The 16,733-nt window shown below is 42.6% G+C and overlaps 1 protein-coding gene across 8 annotated transcripts in view; it reads left to right on the top strand.

Moving 5' to 3' along the window:
- Positions 1 to 10,521, top strand: part of PSEN1 (presenilin 1) — an 83,096-nt gene extending 72,575 nt beyond the window's left edge. For 5 of the 8 annotated variants that reach the window (XM_082451768.1, XM_082451766.1, XM_082451767.1 and 2 more), the window contains 2 exons: positions 4,697 to 4,815; positions 6,213 to 10,521. In XM_082451768.1, the coding sequence (XP_082307894.1) occupies positions 4,697 to 4,815; positions 6,213 to 6,368 (275 nt within the window). In that variant the 3' untranslated portion in view covers positions 6,369 to 10,521. The other 3 variants (XM_082451771.1, XM_082451769.1, XM_082451770.1) reach the window with 3 other exon arrangements.
- Positions 10,522 to 16,733: the final 6,212 nt, after the last annotated feature.

The raw sequence follows: 16,733 nt of genomic DNA, 5'->3' as shown, positions 1-16,733 counted from the left end.
TGTGGCGAGCAGGGGCTGCTCTTCGTTGCGGTGCGTGGGCTTCTCATTGCGGTGGCTTCTCTTGTTGCAGAGCACGGGCTCTAGGCACACGGGCTTCAGTAGCTGTGGCACATGGGCTCAGTAGTTGTGGTGCATGGGCTTAGTTGCTCTGTGGCATGTGCCATCTTCCTGGACCAGGGGTCGAACCCGTGACCCCAGCATTGGCAGGCGGATTCTTAAACACTGCGCCACCAGGGAAGTCCCTCTCAGTAAGATCTTATTAATCAGAACTCTGCCCCTTTCTCCTGCAGACTCTGCTTCTCAAGGCCCTCAACACCTATCTTCCAGAAGTAGTTTCTGTAACTCAGGCAACAGAACTTTAAGATCAGGATCACACTTCAGTTGGGAATAGTTATAACAACCAGAAAGGTAAAAGCCAGTAGTAAAGCTTAATGGGTTACTGTTGAGCCCCAAGTCAAAGCATGTTTTTATTTATTTATTTATTTATTTTATTATTTTTTTTAAAACAGTACATGTTTATTGTGGAACTTTTTTTTTTTTTAAATAAATTTATCTATTTATTTTTGGCTGTGTTGGGTCTTCGTTGATGCACGTGGGCTTCCTCTAGTTGTGGTGAGCCAGGGTTACTCTTCGTTGCAGTGTGCGGGCTTCTCATTGCGGTGGCTTCTCTTGTTGCGGAGCACAGGCTCTAGGCTTGCAGGCTTCAGTAGTTGTGGCATGCAGGCTCAGTAGTTGTGGCTCGCAGGCTCTAGAGTGCAGGCTCAGTAGTTGTGGTGCACGGGCTTGGTTGCTCCGCGGCATGTGGGATCTTCCCAGACCAGGGCTCGAACCCGTGTCCCCTGCATTGTCAGGCGGATTCTTAACCACTGAGCCAGCAGGGAAGTCCAAAGCATATTTTTAAATACATAGTTTTGTTTATCATTTTGAAAAGAACTTGAAAAGTTAAAAATAATGTTTGACAACAGAAAACCTAGGGCCTTTGCATTTCTGTGTATGTTTTAGGATCAGCTTGTCAATTTCTACCAGCTGATCCTAAAATTTTTTGGAAGTGTAAAGAACTTAGAGTACCCAAAACAATTTTGAAAGAGAAGAAAAAAGTTGGTGGACTTAAACTATCTGATTTCAAAACTTACTCTAAAGCCATAGTAATCAAGGACAGACATATAAATCAAAGGAACAGAACTGAGAGTCCAGAAGTAAACCCTTATATTTATGATCAATGATTTTTTAAAAAAGTGCTAAAATAATTCAATGGCAAAAGGATATAATCTTTTCAACAAATGGTGCTGGGACAATTGGATATCCACATGCAAAAGAATGAATGGAAACCCCTGTCTCACCCTATCCATCATGCACACAATCCAAAATTAACCCCAAATTGGTCATAAACTGAAATGTAAGTGGTAAAACTCTAAAACTTCTAGAAGAAAACGTAGGAGAAAAACTTCATGACCTTGGGTTGGGCAAAGAGTTCCTTAATATAACACTGATACGTAGAAGAAAAAATTGATAGATTGGACTTTGTCAAAATTGAAAACTTTCACACTTCAAAAGATACCATTAAGAGAAGAAGTATTTAGGGAAGTCCCTGGCAGTTCAGTGGTTAGAACAACACGCTTTCACTGCTGAGGTCACCGGTTTGATCCCTGGTTGGGGAACTAAGATCCCACAAGCCACATAGAGAGGCCAAAAGAAAGAAAAAGAGAGAGAGAGAGAGAGAGAGAAGAGGTATTTATATACCCGTGTTCATAGCACTGTTCACAGTAGCCATGAGATGGAAGCAACCTAAGTGTCCACTGGCTGACGAATGGATAGACAAAATGTGGTGTATACATACAATGGGATATTATTCAGCTTTAAAAAGGAAGGAAAATCCAATACATGCTGCAGCATGGATGAGCCAGGACATTATGCTAAGTGAAATAAGCCAGTCACAGTAAGACAAGTACTGTATGATTCCACTTAAATGAAATACCTGGAGTAGTCAAACTCGGAGAGTGGAATGGTGGTTTCCAGGGGCTGGAGGGAGAGAGGAAGGAGGAGTTACTGTTTAATGGGTACAGAGGTTCAGTTTTGCAAGATGAAAAGAGTTCCGTGGATGGATGGTGGTGATGCTAGCACAACAATATGAACGTACTTAATGCCATTGAACTGTGTATTTTACCACAATAAAAAAAAAAAAAGATACCATTAAGAAAAGGAAAAGGAGCCACAGACTGAGAGAAAATATTTGCAAATCATTGCAAATCCTGTTAAAGGATTTATAATTAGGGTATACAGAGAATGCTTACAACTCAGTAATAGGAAGATAACCTAAGTAAAAAATAAGGTAACACTTTGGGTAGATATTTCCCCAAAGGAGAGATATAATGGCTAATAAGCACATGAAAAGATACTCAACATCATGAATCAGAATGGCTATAATCAAAAAGACAGCAATGCGAAGTGCTGGTGAGGACTGAAGAAACTGGAACCATTGTGCACTGCTGGTGGGAATGTACTGGTACAGCCAGTATGGAAAAGTTTGGCAGTTTCTCAAAAGGCTAGACATAAACTTAACATATAACCCAACAGTTCCACTCCTAGGAATCTACCCGATGGAACTGAAAGCAGTCTGCCCACACAAAGATGTGTGCACTGATGTTCATAGCAGCATTATTCATAATAGCCCAAAACTGAAAACAATCTACATGTCCATCAACTGGTAAATGGATAAACAAAATATAGTATATCCATACAATGAAAAACTATTCACCAGTGAAAAGCAACAAACTACAGACACATGCAATATCATGGATAAACCTCAAAAATATTATGTTAATACAGATGGCCAACAGGCACGTGAAAAGATGCTCAACATCACTAATTATTAGAGAAATGCAAATCAAAACTACAATGAGGTATCACCTCACACCGGTCAGAATGACCATTATCAAAAAGTCTATAAATAATAAATGCTGGAGAGGGTGTGGAGAAAAGGGAACCCTCCTGTGCTGTTGGTGGGAATGTAAATTGGTGCAGCCACTATGGAGAACAGTATGGAGGTTCCTTAAAAAACTAAAAATAGAGTTACCATAGGATCCTGCAACCTCACTCCTGGGCATATATCTGGAAAAGACGAAAACTCTAATTCAAAAAGATACACGCACCCCAGTGTTCATAGCAGCACTATTTACAATAGCCAAGACATGGAAGCAATCTAAATGTCCATTGACAGGAGAATGGATAAAGAAGATGTGGTATATATACACAATGGAATATTACTCAGCCATATAAAAGAATGAAATAATGCCATTTGCAGCAACATGGATGGACCTAGAGATTATCATACAGAGTGAAGTAAATCAGACAGAGAAAGACAAATATCATATGATATCACTTATATGTGGAATCTAAAATATGATACAAATGAACTTACATACAAAACAGAAATAGACTCACAGACATAGAAAGCAAACTTATGGTTACCAAAGGGGAAAGTGTGGGGCAGGGGAGATAATTTAGAAGTTTGGGATTAACAGATATACAGTACTATATTTAAAATAGATAAACAACAAGGACCTACTGTATAGCACAGGGAGCTATTTTCAATATCTTGTAATAACCTATAATGGAAAAGAATCTGGAAAAGAAAAAATACATATATATATCTAAATCACTTTGTTGTACACCTGGAACTAACACAACATTGTGTGTCAACTATACTTCAATTTAAAAAAATTATTGGGCTTCCCTGGTGGCGCAGTGATTGAGAATCTGCCTGCCAATGCAGGGGACACGGGTTCGAGCCCTGGTCTGGGAAGATCCCACATGATGCGGAGCAACTGGGCCCGTGCGCCACAACTACTGAGCCTGCGCGTCTGGAGCCTGTGCTCTGCAACAAGAGAGGCCGCGATAGTGAGAGGCCCACGCACCGTGATGAAGAGTGGCCCCCACTTGCCACAACTAGAGAAAGCCCTCTCACAGAAACGAAGACCCAACACAGCCATAAATAAATAAATAAATAAATAAATAAATAAAATTATGTTAAATGAAAGAAGCCAGTCACAAAAGACTTCATATTGTGTGAGTCCATTTCTGTGCAGTGTCTAGAAAAGGCAGATTTATAGAGTTAGAAAGCAGATCACAGGTTGCTTAAGGCCTGGGAGGGGAGTGGAGATTAACTGTAAATGAACACAAGGTATCTTAATTGGGGTGATGGAAATATGGTGGACTGTGGTGATGGTTGCACAACTCTAAATTTTTTCAGTCATTGAATTGTACATTTTACAGTGGGTGCATTTTATGAAATAAAATATACCTCGGTAAAGCTGATTTTCAAAAAAAAGATGATACCTATCTCATAGGGGTTCTTGTGAGGATTTATTAGAACAAGTGCAGGTATAAACTAGGCATTCAGTAGATGACAATTATTATTTATTGTTATTATTTTTGCTATATAACAGCAGCATCTACTGTTAAGATGCCAGAGTTAGCCACATAACATCTGAACCCCCTTTTATAGAAAACCAAAAGAGAAAGGGAAAGCGTAGCTAAAGCCTAATTTTGTATGATATCATTTACTGACTTCTCATTCAGCATAGGATGGGGGGCGGGGGGCAGCGACAGTTTTGAATTGTGACGTCATAGCAAAGAGTGACAAGCTTTATTTTTTTTAAGAGTGACAAACTTTATATTCATAATCTTTCCTTTTTAGGGGGAGTAAAACTTGGATTAGGAGATTTCATTTTCTACAGTGTTCTGGTTGGTAAAGCTTCCGCAACAGCCAGTGGAGACTGGAACACAACCATAGCCTGTTTTGTAGCCATATTAATTGTAAGTATACACGGATTAAAAACGTGTCAGAACTCCTCATCTCAAAATTCTGATTAAAAGGTCGTCCTTTTAACCCCAGCTAGGCTGAGTGTTCCAATCACCTGGGGAGCTTTTTTAAAAACACAAATAATTGGACCTCACCTGAGTAATTCTCTACCTGGCCACACATTAAAATCACCTGGGAACTTTTAAAACTGTGGGTCTCTACCCTGAGATATTAGTGGGTTGGCCAAAAAGTTCGTTCAGGCTTTTCCATAAGATGTTATGGAAAACCCAAACAAAGTTTTTGGCCAACCGAATATTTAATTTGTTTTAATTGTGTATTTTTTTTAAAGTTCCCCAGGAAATTCTGGTAAGTACCTCAGAGTAGGAACCATTGCTTCAAGCCCAGCAGCATAGATAATGTAAGGAATTAGATCAGTCTTAAAGGGGTAAGCAGATCCTCACTTAGTCTGCGTTTGGTGGTGGTACTGTGTTTAAGGCCACGGCCTGCAGCATACAGTGTCCTTTGGGCAGTAAGTATGAGGCAAGAAAAGCTAACTCAGTGCACGATCACACATAGATTTTGCTTATAGTGCTACAACGTGAGCCTGAAGCTTTCAAGACTATGATTCAAGTAAATAACTCATAGTTCTTATTGCTATTTTTGCTAAAGATGTGATATCTTTGATAATATGTGAGTGAAGTTGGATGAGAGGTTAGACGAGAGCCTTTACTTATGCATTTATTTTATGATTACACTTGTGATTTATCTTGATCATATGACCAGTTAGAATTTTCATTTATTTTATTTCTCTTTTTGAGGTTAGTTTTCTGGATGTGTTGAAGCTTTTAAGAAAAAAATTACCTACTTTGGATAAACCTTAAATGCAGCTCACCCTCCAGACTTTATAGTTAGTATCTCAGTAACTAGGATAAAAAATGGGGTGTATTATATAGCTGCTCTGTGTTTATAAGAAAACAGTATACACTTTATAAACAAACTTTTATTGGTTTATTCCATGAGCACCTCTTTGCCCCCAGACAGCGTAAAGAATGTTCTTCACCTCTGGGATTTTTAGCTAGCCAAACTAAACCTACAGTAGCCAACCCAATAGTTTAGATAGAAATTTCAGTATTGCTTATTTGTTTTCAAAAATAATTTTACTTATTTTCAGATTCTATTCCCTACCTAGAATTAGGGATGAAATATCAACAATGTGTGGATAATGATCTCTCTTGCAAAGGAAAATAAATGTTGTTTCCAGATTTAATGAAAAAATTTTGTTCTAAAAGTTAACGTCAAAGGATTGTATTGAATTAACTAAATTAAAACTGAGACTTGTGATTGAGTTGATTTGCACAGAATACTTGCATAATTATGTCTGGGTTTGTGTCTTTTCCCCTCTTCTCCACAGGGTTTGTGCCTTACATTATTGCTCCTTGCCATTTTCAAGAAAGCATTGCCAGCTCTTCCAATCTCTATCACCTTTGGGCTTGTTTTCTACTTTGCCACAGATTATCTTGTGCAACCCTTTATGGACCAATTAGCATTCCATCAGTTTTATATCTAGCATATTTGCAGTTAAAATCTCATGGATTTTTCTCCTTTGACTATAATAAAATCTGGGGAGGACAAAGGTGATTTTCCTGTGTCCACATCTAACAAAGTCAAGATTCCCAGCTGGACTTTTTGCAGCTTCCTTCCAAGTCTTCCTGACCACCTGCACTATTGGGCGTTGGAAGGAGGTGTCTACAGAAAATGGTTTTGAACATGTCATTGTGGTGGACTGAGTCCCTCAGTGCAGAAACTGCCAGATTTGAGGGACAAGAACAAGGCAAAGTGATGGGCCAGAAAGTTGCTGTGGTCCCACCAGCCGGTTGACCTTTGGTCACAGGTGGATTTTACCAACGCTGCAGACTCTCAGGACTACCATTACCAAGAGGTTAAATGAAATGGTTTAAACCAAACAGGACTCTTCATCTTAAACTACATGTTGAAAGTCAACCTAATAAATCTGTATTGAATTCTGAACCTTTTCGGGAGATACTGTAAGGAGAGCAGGCACCAGAGCAAAATGGAAAGATGGAAAGGGGCTCAAACTTTCAGATTTTTTGCTGCAGACTTACCATTTTTAAATAAGACTTTTTTTCACCTGAGTCAAGTCAGAGGTGTAGGTTGATTTTGACACTTCTTGTTCTCAAGCACTGAAGCTCATTACCATCTATGGCTGCCATTTCTTCCCAAGGCCAGTCTGAACTTATTTGAGGTTGCTTTATCTTAAAAGTCTTAACCTCAGGTTCCAAATGCAGTCATTTATTTCTGGAAAGAGTGGAACTATAACTCAACGATTCCCTATTACCCTTAAGTAAATTCTGGATTTTCCACCAAATTCCTAACTTTTAGGCATACTTGTAGGTTCACTTGCCCCCAGGTCCCTCCCTCCTTCCGTCTCTCTCCCGGTACTCCCCTCACAAGCACTTCTCCTATACAGCGAATAAGACAGCTCTGTTGTGGAAGTAGATGATCCAGTTGTTCCAGGATTTTGCTCTGTGTGTGGTGCAAAGAATGTGTCATGAGTCAGTGCTATCAGCCTTGCTGTCATACTTTCTTAAATAGCAAATGCAATGTGCCCAAAGACAGTAGGATTAAAGAAGAGTAAGATGGCTGGTGAAGCACTTTCTGTCCTGGTTTGTCTTTTCTTTTTAACTACAACCCATTGTCTCTTGACAGTAGGTCAGAATTTGAACCAATAGCCAAAAGCTGGTGGTTTATAAAGTTTATGAGTCAGTTGTATCAGTACAAAGCTTGGAGATAGCTGTTACTTCACTTGGTGAGCTGTGGGAGAACCAAGGGTCAGGGGGAGAACCAGCGGCCAAGAGGAGAGAGGAGGGGCCTCCAACAGCCAATGGGACAAGAGCTCACGGCCTGGGAAGGAGGGGATCCGAGTGATTCCTCAGGAACCTCACAATGGGTGTTTTGTGTTTTCCCTTCCGCGTTACCTTTCGTTTCAATGTACCTTTGTGAGAATTGGGCTGCAGAGTTCAGGCCCTGTGTAGTTCAGCTGTGCAATGCATATGAACAGAGCCCGCCGCCTGCGGGCACACAGCACCTCTGGATGAAGCTTTGCCGGGGCACACCCCCTCTTTTACCACGGACAGCCCTCAGCCATGGTGATGAGACTCTAAGCATTTGTGAGAAACTTAGTTTCTCCTTGTGGCTGAAGAGAGGCCAGCTTTCCCTCTGTTTCCTGCTGCTTGCTGTCTCTCCAGCCATCATTTGATCTGGTTTGGGGTTCTCCTTGGAGTTTAGAGTATTTGTTCTCTGCCATGGAATATTTCTTATAAGAAACTAACTTTAGGGTAATGTGCTGGTACTAACCTGTGTGTAAAAACTGGCTCCCCTTAGGCCCTTTTTCCCAAGATTTTCTTTTTCTCCTCAGATATGTGACAGTGTGGGTATTATCTTCCAGGAAGACATACAGTTCAGCAGTTACAACAAAGCCCCCTGAACACTAATGTGTGCTTTGAAGATTTGAAGCAGTCTTGAAGGGAGCCCTGACCTACAGTAGTTTATTTGTGTGAGGATCCCAAACATGCCGTGTCTTTCATGAAGGGTTGGTCTCTGAAGAGGGTGTGTGGTGTGTGCGACTGTGTTCACATCCATCCTATGTACTGCTGTCCTATGTAGAAAGATTGCAATAGACCTGTCACTTGCTGCAAGATGGAACCACATCTCAGCATAGAGAGAATACATCTTATTTCTTTAAAGCACCGCTCTCAGACGCAGACTTTTCCGTAGAACCTTCTTAGAGTCAATTCAGTTGTTTCTGAAATATCAAAATGCTAGTCTTTCACCATGAAAAATAGATTGTCACCAGAGAAAACAGTAGCAATTCCACTGAGGATGCGCCCTCACCCAGGGGCAAGGGGTGGCTGTGGAACCAGACAGAACAAATGATAAAACCTGACCAGCCCAGCTGACCTGCTTAATAAAAAAGGGAGGACAGTAGGAAGAAGGGCGACCCCTGATGTCTGTGTCTGACTGGCCTACAGAAGAATAGAGAGTGTTTACGTACAGAATGTTGCCACAAACTAGCCTATGGAAATGCCAACCATATTTGGAGGATTTGTAGAGGATTTTTTTTTCAAAGAGGAAGGGATCGCTTCTCTGTTTTTGATTCTCACCAGGTTAGTGTGTGGTCCTCAGATCACAGCTCTCACTGTAAATAACTCTCTTGGTCAGAAAAAGGAGAAGCTTTCTAAGCAACTTGAAAGAAAATCATAAGTGAACAATTTATTGATTTCACTACAGAAGCAACAACTGACGAGGTGGTGTTTTTACTTTTAAACTTCCGGGTCCCCATTTTTCAAAGTGTCCCTTGGTTTTAAAAACCCTCCTTCCATAACAGATGCCCAAATAAATAATATGTTTAGTACTTGCCCTTTACTTGGCCTCAACAAACTTTACATATGTAGTCTTGATCGTATTTTGTAAAATGTGAGACAGAACTACCACATAAGATCTTCCAGGGTCAGACATCTCAAGGAAGCCTCTGATCCTGACCCCCAGTGCCTGGCCTTGCGTATTTGCCCATTCATGATCTAGCCCTGAAGAAAATGAGCTCAGAAACCACTATGAAAAATTTTATTCAATGTCTTCTGTGTTGCTGGCATGGTGCTGGAGTCTAAGGATGCAAAAATGAGTAAGATGTAACCTCAGAATGTAGCTGTAGTCTCTTGTTTTCTGGTAAATACCAGCTTTAACTTCTCTAAAATGTTAGCTACCTGTCAATAACCCCTTTTCATGGTAACTGTTATTGAGGGCTTATAAAATTGATGTTATGAAATGGTGACTTGAGTCTTCCAGAAACCAATCCTTCCAGTAAAGTACTTCTTTTTCTCTAGATTTGCTTTTGTCATTCTCCTCAACTCCAAGAGGATCCTGAACGCTGAGTTTGGGAAGAAGACTTGAAAACTGGATGTTTGGTTTTGCCCTGGGATGAGACAATATCATCATAAATTTGAGCCAAGAAGTGATCCTTGTGATCTTCTTGCCTCATTTTAAATTCCCCAGACACAGGAGATTAAAAAGTGGTTTCAGCTCTTCACAACCCTCATTGAAGCTGCAGAGCAGGGTATCCCAACAAGGCCACCATCACGCTCACATCCCAAATCATCTGGATAGCATCATTGGAAAAGTCCTCTCCTCTGGCAAGAAACACCTCAGATCTGTGCATTAAAGATCAGCCTGGTGCTGAAGTGAACTCCCTTCTTGAATGTCTAAGCTGTTTCCCAGGGCCTCGGACAGCTTCAGCGTTGCCCTGAGGAAGTAGTTGGGTCCACCCTGGGCCCTGGAATCTGGTGTTAGCACTTCAGCCTGGTCTGTGTAGCAGGAAGGACTTCCCAGAAAGCAATTTTCCTTTTAAAATAAGTAAGTGTTGCAACAGGACAGTTTCCAAGTCAACTATGTAGAGTATTGAGTACAGGACTGTCATGTTTATGGTGCTATCAGTGTGCTGGGGTGTGGGTTTCAGTGGGATCATTTACCCTCACATGTTCATTGTCTGGCTTTTGCTTCTACAGACACTGCTTTGTACACGATTCAGACAGACTGTGAATACATCTTTTTTAAATACCTTTCAAATTCTTGGTAAGATATAATTTTGATAGATGAGTGCAGATTTTCCTGTTTTTTGTCAAATTAATAAAGACCGCATGACTCCAGCTGTGCTAATTTTCTTACATGAAAGTATTATAATATGTAACTGTGAAAACTATTCAGCGATTATCAGGAAACAGTTTAGAAACACAGATGCATTGTCTCCATCGTTCACTCATAATAAAGTGGTATGGATTATAGCAGGCCACATCTCTGAAGGGTACTGTATTAAATCTATTTATGGAAAGTCTCAACTATTCTTTTTTTTTAAATTAATTAATTTATATATTTATTTTTGGCTGCATTGCGTTTTCGTTGCTGCACGCAGGCTTTCTCTAGTTGCGGCGAGCGGGGTCTACTCTTGGTTGCGGTCCACGGGCTCTAGGCACGCGGGCTTCAGTAGTTGTGGCACGTGGGCTCAGTAGTTGTGGCTTGCGGGCTCTAGAGCACAGCCTCAGTAGTTGTGGTGCACAGGCTTAGTTGCTCTGCGGCATGTGGGATCTTCCTGGACCAGAGCTCGAACCCGTGTCCCCTGCATTGGCAGGCGGATTCTTAACCACTGCGCGACCAGGGAAGCCTTCAACTATTCTTAACACTTAGTTTCTGAAAAATGTTTCTTCTAGAAAACATCTAACTCAAATTAATGTAAAGACTATCAAAATAACTTATAGGATGTATGTTGTAGTACAGTGTAGATATTTCATAAGCTAGAGGATTATCTTTTAAAAATTATTACGTAGGTCACATGAATGGAAAAAAGCAACATTACTTTTATTGACCTGGTAGAGCATAGGTTGTCCTATCACTCTACTCCCAAACTCTACAAAGCCTTTTGTTTCTAAACAGTGAATTGCATACACGGTGTTGGGAATTATTGGTCAAAAATAAGGCAGAAAAACCAGAGTTGGCCTATTTGTCTTCAGAAGAAGCAGAGAAGAGGTGGTAGATGTGTTCCTGGGTACATTGGCCAGGGGCATCAAGAAGCAAAGAAGGTGTCTTTCCCTCCTATGGGAATCAGAAGCATCATTTGCTTTTATGAATCTTGTAGGCAGTGTCGCTAGAGTCTGCCAGAGCAGCATCATGACTTGTCCTCATCAGCTGATAGGTATCTGATTCTTAGGGGCCCCGATAATGGTGCTCTCGATGAGAAGGAAGAACGTCCTCAAGCAGATTGAGAAGCAGGAGTAATGAGGCTGGATTTCCTGCATCACTAGGTAAGTACCACAGCTTTTTGTAGCACAACCACTCTCCCTGGGGATTCTTCTGTGGGTCAGAGTCGGAGGAGGCCCTGCCCACCAATAGCTTAGGATCTGGTTAAAAGTGAAACAGCATGCTTGAGTACAAGCAAGTACAATGTTGGCTCACTACATGATCTAAATGGGAAAGCAGAGTAAGGAGGGATCCACAAAAGGCAGGGTTTAAAAGCAGAGTTTCCTCCAGCAGCATAAGGTTTGAACCAAGTTTGGGAACAAGGGAAGAATCTGAATCGGCAAGAAGACAAAGAGCATACGCTAAAAACAAAATCAGGAAAGAGGAATGTGGGAGACACCCAAGGATAACTGGATTTTGAATTCAGTTGATTTACTCAGAGGGAAACCTAATTTGTTAACTAAATCTGTTTCCATTTTTACTTAGACTATACCTCCTTCATTAAGTGACTTGTAGAAACCGTGGAGGACGATGACCTGACCTACCACAGGGACCTTTCAACACAGGGCCTCTTATTCTTGACAAAGATTGATTCTCGTACGTGGGCTGGCCCTTCTGTGCCTGAATGGAGGGAGATGGAAGAGCCTCAGAAACCAAGTTTGTGGGAGTCTTAATTCTTGGGAGAAAGGGTGACATACTCTTGCTGCCTCTGTCTTTTTTTTCCCCTAAAACTGGTTTAATTATGTAGTAACCCAAGGTCAATTCCTCATGCAAAAGAGAAAAGGATTTTGTTACCCTTTTGCCCATAGAACACCTCGAAGTGGACCGAGGGTGAAATTCTGATTGGATTCGTTTTCTTGGGTAGCAGACCTAGTCAAGAACCACTAAACTCAAAGGTATACATACAAGGATGATTTAAAAGTGGAAACAACACTGGCAGCTAGATAAAAATGTTTATACTACACCTAAATACCTGAAATTAAGTGAGTTTTTTAAGGGTTGGTGCATCCTCTCCCAGTAAGGTTATCACATATCTGTCAAGGAAACTGAGGAGAGATTTTTTGGGAACTTTATCCTGCACTTAGATTTTCAGAGATTTTGTCCACCAAGAACTGTATAACTCATTTGGGAAATAATCTGTTTTTCTGTTTACTAATCGGATTTACCTACATCTGCCATAAGATAGCATAAATGTTTAGTGAAATGACTTGAGTTTTAACTTGCTTGAGCCAGATAGACGTGAATGTGTGATTTCCTCAGATTTTCTGAGATGTTGAAAATGACCCCCCTGCCACCTTCCACCGTCGTGGAATCTCCTTGGGAATTCTTATTTCTGAGACACCAAACCCAGCCAGAAGGTCATCCAGTTTGAAAAGGTCATCAGGCTTGAGTACTGTAACATCCCAGTGGGAGGGAAAGGGCATTCCTATCCTGGGTAACCTGCACAGGGCCCGGGGGCAAGGTCTGAGGATGCCAAGAGGGTGTCCGCTTTCACCTTGATTCCCTCCATGTCTGTGCTGTCTCTAAGGCGGGCCTGGGAGAGATGGGCTAGACTTCGTTTTTGTTAATGTGGCTACTCGGGTTCTCAGGTTACTTCATTGGGCATTTGGAAGTGAGTTCCATGGCTGTTTGTTAAGGGCCTTCGGCCTCTGTGGGAACGTCACGGTGCAGCCAGCCTGCCTAGGGGTTGTGCTATTGATGGCATCGCCTTTTTGACTCTCTGCTGATGTTGGATCCTGTCCTCTAAGGCCGGGCACCCCTTTGGTGTCAGATGGGCCCATGGCAATGACCCCAGAGCAGCCCACCCTCAGGAGTGACAGGGACCCGGGTCCTCTCCCTGTCCCATCATCCTTTGGGGAACTCTTTCTAACCAACAAGGGTTAGAATTCCCCCTTTCCTCGCTTGTGCAATAGATAAACTAATGACTTAAATAAGTAACTAATGAAGTCATAGACTTGTTACAAGTGATTATGCAACTTTTGTCATTAAAGAGATGATTCACCAAGGCACTCCAAGCATTCATTAATTGCTGCGTAAATTGATTTTTGTTTTTAGGTCAAATGCACTGGTGAACATTTTTGTGAGGGGAGGCAGGTGATGTGACCCAGAGAGGCCCTGTCCCAGTTGGAGCTCCCCAGAGACCAGGCCTGGGAGCTGCCAAGCTGGGGGCTGAGCAGAGCGGCCAGCAGCGAGCTGGGCTCCCTCCCCATCGGCCCCTGGGTGCTTGGAAGGCTGCCTGTCTCTTCCTGGCAGTGCTCCAGGCTTCTGGCGGGCGAGGCCTGGTCGGCCTGTCAGCGGGCCCCGGCTCCTGCCCCTGGGGCTGGAGATAAGTCTGGCCGCATCCCCCCACTGGGAACTCAGCCAAGCCAGCTGTTTCCCACGGCCCCTCCCTGACTCACCCCGCCTCTGCCCAGCCAGTTTCTCACACGACAAGCCCCTCCCTCCCAGACTGTGTTGCCCCAGGATTCTGTCTCTGGCTGGTGGGGGGCCGGGGACCTGCTTCTTGCCTCCATCTCCCCGAGGTTTGACGTTCCTGTGGCTCCCCCTCCCTCCCCAACACATTCCTTCTTCGTTATTCTCAGAGCAGACAGCCTTTGTCTGCAGACTGGCTCTCTGGACAGGGAGGCTGGCAGAGGAAACTGTCTCATGCACCCTGATACCTCTGAGCCAGACCAGTGTGGGCACCTTCACGTAGACCACAGAGATGTGCCTTCTGCCCAGCCACCCAAACCCTCCTGCTGCCAGGTGTGGGGACACGCTGGCCGGAGTGGTAAGAGGGAGCTGGGTGCATGCACTCACCCATCCATCTGGGGCTCCTGGAAATTGCTCAATAAATGTTTGATGAATACGTGAAGTAATGGGTGGATTAGGGGTCCACAGGAGGGGATTTCCATGCAGGATGATATAAACAGGGCACATGTGTGGGAACATGTTTTAAGTAAGAACAAACATTAACCAATTTGCCCTTGTTTACAAGGCTGTGCTGGAGTTGGTGGAGCCTGAGGTCAGTTGGCCTTATCTGCTTAAGAGACCCAATATTTATAAACAGGTGGTCAGAGTTGAATCCACACAGGATTACTCCCCAGGGAGCACTTGTGACATCTTGAGAAATACATGGGTTTATCCTCGGCCAGTGTCACCATGTTGAATGCAGGAGGAATAAAGGATGGTACGGTTCTTAATACTTCTCCTTACCCCTCATTTAACCAAGAAAAGCCCCAGAGGAACGTACTTGCCCCATAAAACCAACGTCCATTGAGCATTTACTATTAACATGCCCAGACCCTACACTGAGCCCATCACAAGCATTGTCTCAGGTCATCCTCACCTCACCCATGAGTAGGTTATCCTCATTTTACAGGTGAGAAAATGGAAGCTTCGAGAAGATGAATAACAGTCCCAGACGCATACAGCAAGAAAGTGGGAGGGGCTGCCCCCAGGCCTGTGCTTCTTACCTCCAGGAAAGAGGGCACTGTGAGTTGTATCACCTCTCTGGGCCTCCGGTTTCTCTTCTGTAAAGGCAGACAGCATTTCTCAAATTTTCTACCTAAAGCTGCTCAAGCAACAGAGGACATGAGAGACCCTGAGGGTCTAGGGCATAGCCCAGAGTGGCAGCCACAGGCAGAAATGTCTCTGGAGTTTTAAGAAAACAAAAGTTTTAATTTTATTTCATAATGCATTTTGTTGTTGTTTTATTCTGGTAAAATACACATGACATAAAATTTACCATCTTAATCACTTTTTTTTGTTTGTTTTTTGGCCGTGCCACGAGGCTTGCGGGATCTCAGTTCCCTGACCAGGAATTGAACCTGGGCCATGGCAGTGAAAGGCCGGAATCCTAACTACAAGGACACTAAGGAACTCCCTTAATCATTTTTAATGATTATAGTTCAGTGGTATTTGTATTCATAATGTTGTGAATAGTTTAGATGTATAGTTCAGTGGTATTTGTATTCATAATGTGAATAGTTTAAATGTATAGTTCAGTGGTGTTTGCATTTATAATGTGAATAGTTTAAATATATAGTTCAGTGGTGTTTGTATTCATAATGTTGTGAATAGTTTAAACGTATAGTTCAGTGGTATTTGTATTCATAATGTTGTGAATAGTTTAGATGTATAGTTCAGTGGTATTTGTATTCATAATGTGAATAGTTTAAACGTATAGTTCAGTAGTATTTGTATTTATAATGTTGTGAATAGTTTAAATGTATAGTTCAGTGGTATTTGTATTCATACTGTTGTGCAACCATCACCACCATCCATCTCCAGGACTCTTTTCATCTTGCTAAACTGAAACTCTGTATCCATTAAACACTAACTCCCCATTCCTCCTCCACCCCCCTCCCCAGCCTCTGGTGACCACTATTCCACTTTCTGTCTGCATGAACTGCCTACTCTAGGTAACTCCTATAAGTGGAATCATACAATGTTTGTCTTTTTGTATCTGGCTTATTTCACTTAACACCCTGTTCTCAAGGTTTGTCCATATTGTATGTCTGTAAGTCTGTTTTAATACAAAAGTAACCACAACACCACTTATCTTTAAGTGGCATTATACTCTAAAATAGGGGTCCAGGATAACGGGTCTGAAATTTACTGGTTAGAGAAGCACAGCAAAAAGATAAAAAGTTAGTACTTTCCCCCTCGTTAAGTTGAGTGTTGGAAAGTCTGTTTCTGAATTGCGTGGCGCGGGTCCTCTAACTTTCTGGGTAATGTTTCCAGGCCTTGGGCACAAGGCACAGTCACCTCTCCATTTCTGGGCTGAGAATCATCCAAATACAGAGGCTGAAGCAGCAGAGGAGGTAAGCAGTGTCCTTAGAGAGTGATGGAGAGAAACCCAGAGGAGAGGATTTCAGGAGCCTTGGCTGCTGGCCTCCAGGGCCCCCAATCCAGGACCTGTAGCTGGCAGCCCACAGGGACAGCAGCCACAGAGCAGGAGACGCCGAGCCAGAGTCAGAACCCACAACAAGAGAATGACACCTTGCCCTCTCTCTGCAACGACTGAGGCACCGAGGCCACACTGCTCAGCCGCGGGACACCAGCTGTGCTCTAGAGGCCAGGCCACCCACGCTAGGCTGAGAGGGACCCTCCAGGCCTGTGCTCTACAGGCTGGCCTCACACCCCA

The sequence above is a fragment of the Balaenoptera physalus genome, assembly GCF_965194825.1.
Source record: "Balaenoptera physalus genome assembly, chromosome: 2".
In the NCBI taxonomy this organism is placed as follows: Eukaryota; Metazoa; Chordata; class Mammalia; order Artiodactyla; family Balaenopteridae; genus Balaenoptera; species Balaenoptera physalus.
This window is presented reverse-complemented; position numbering and strand designations above follow the sequence as displayed.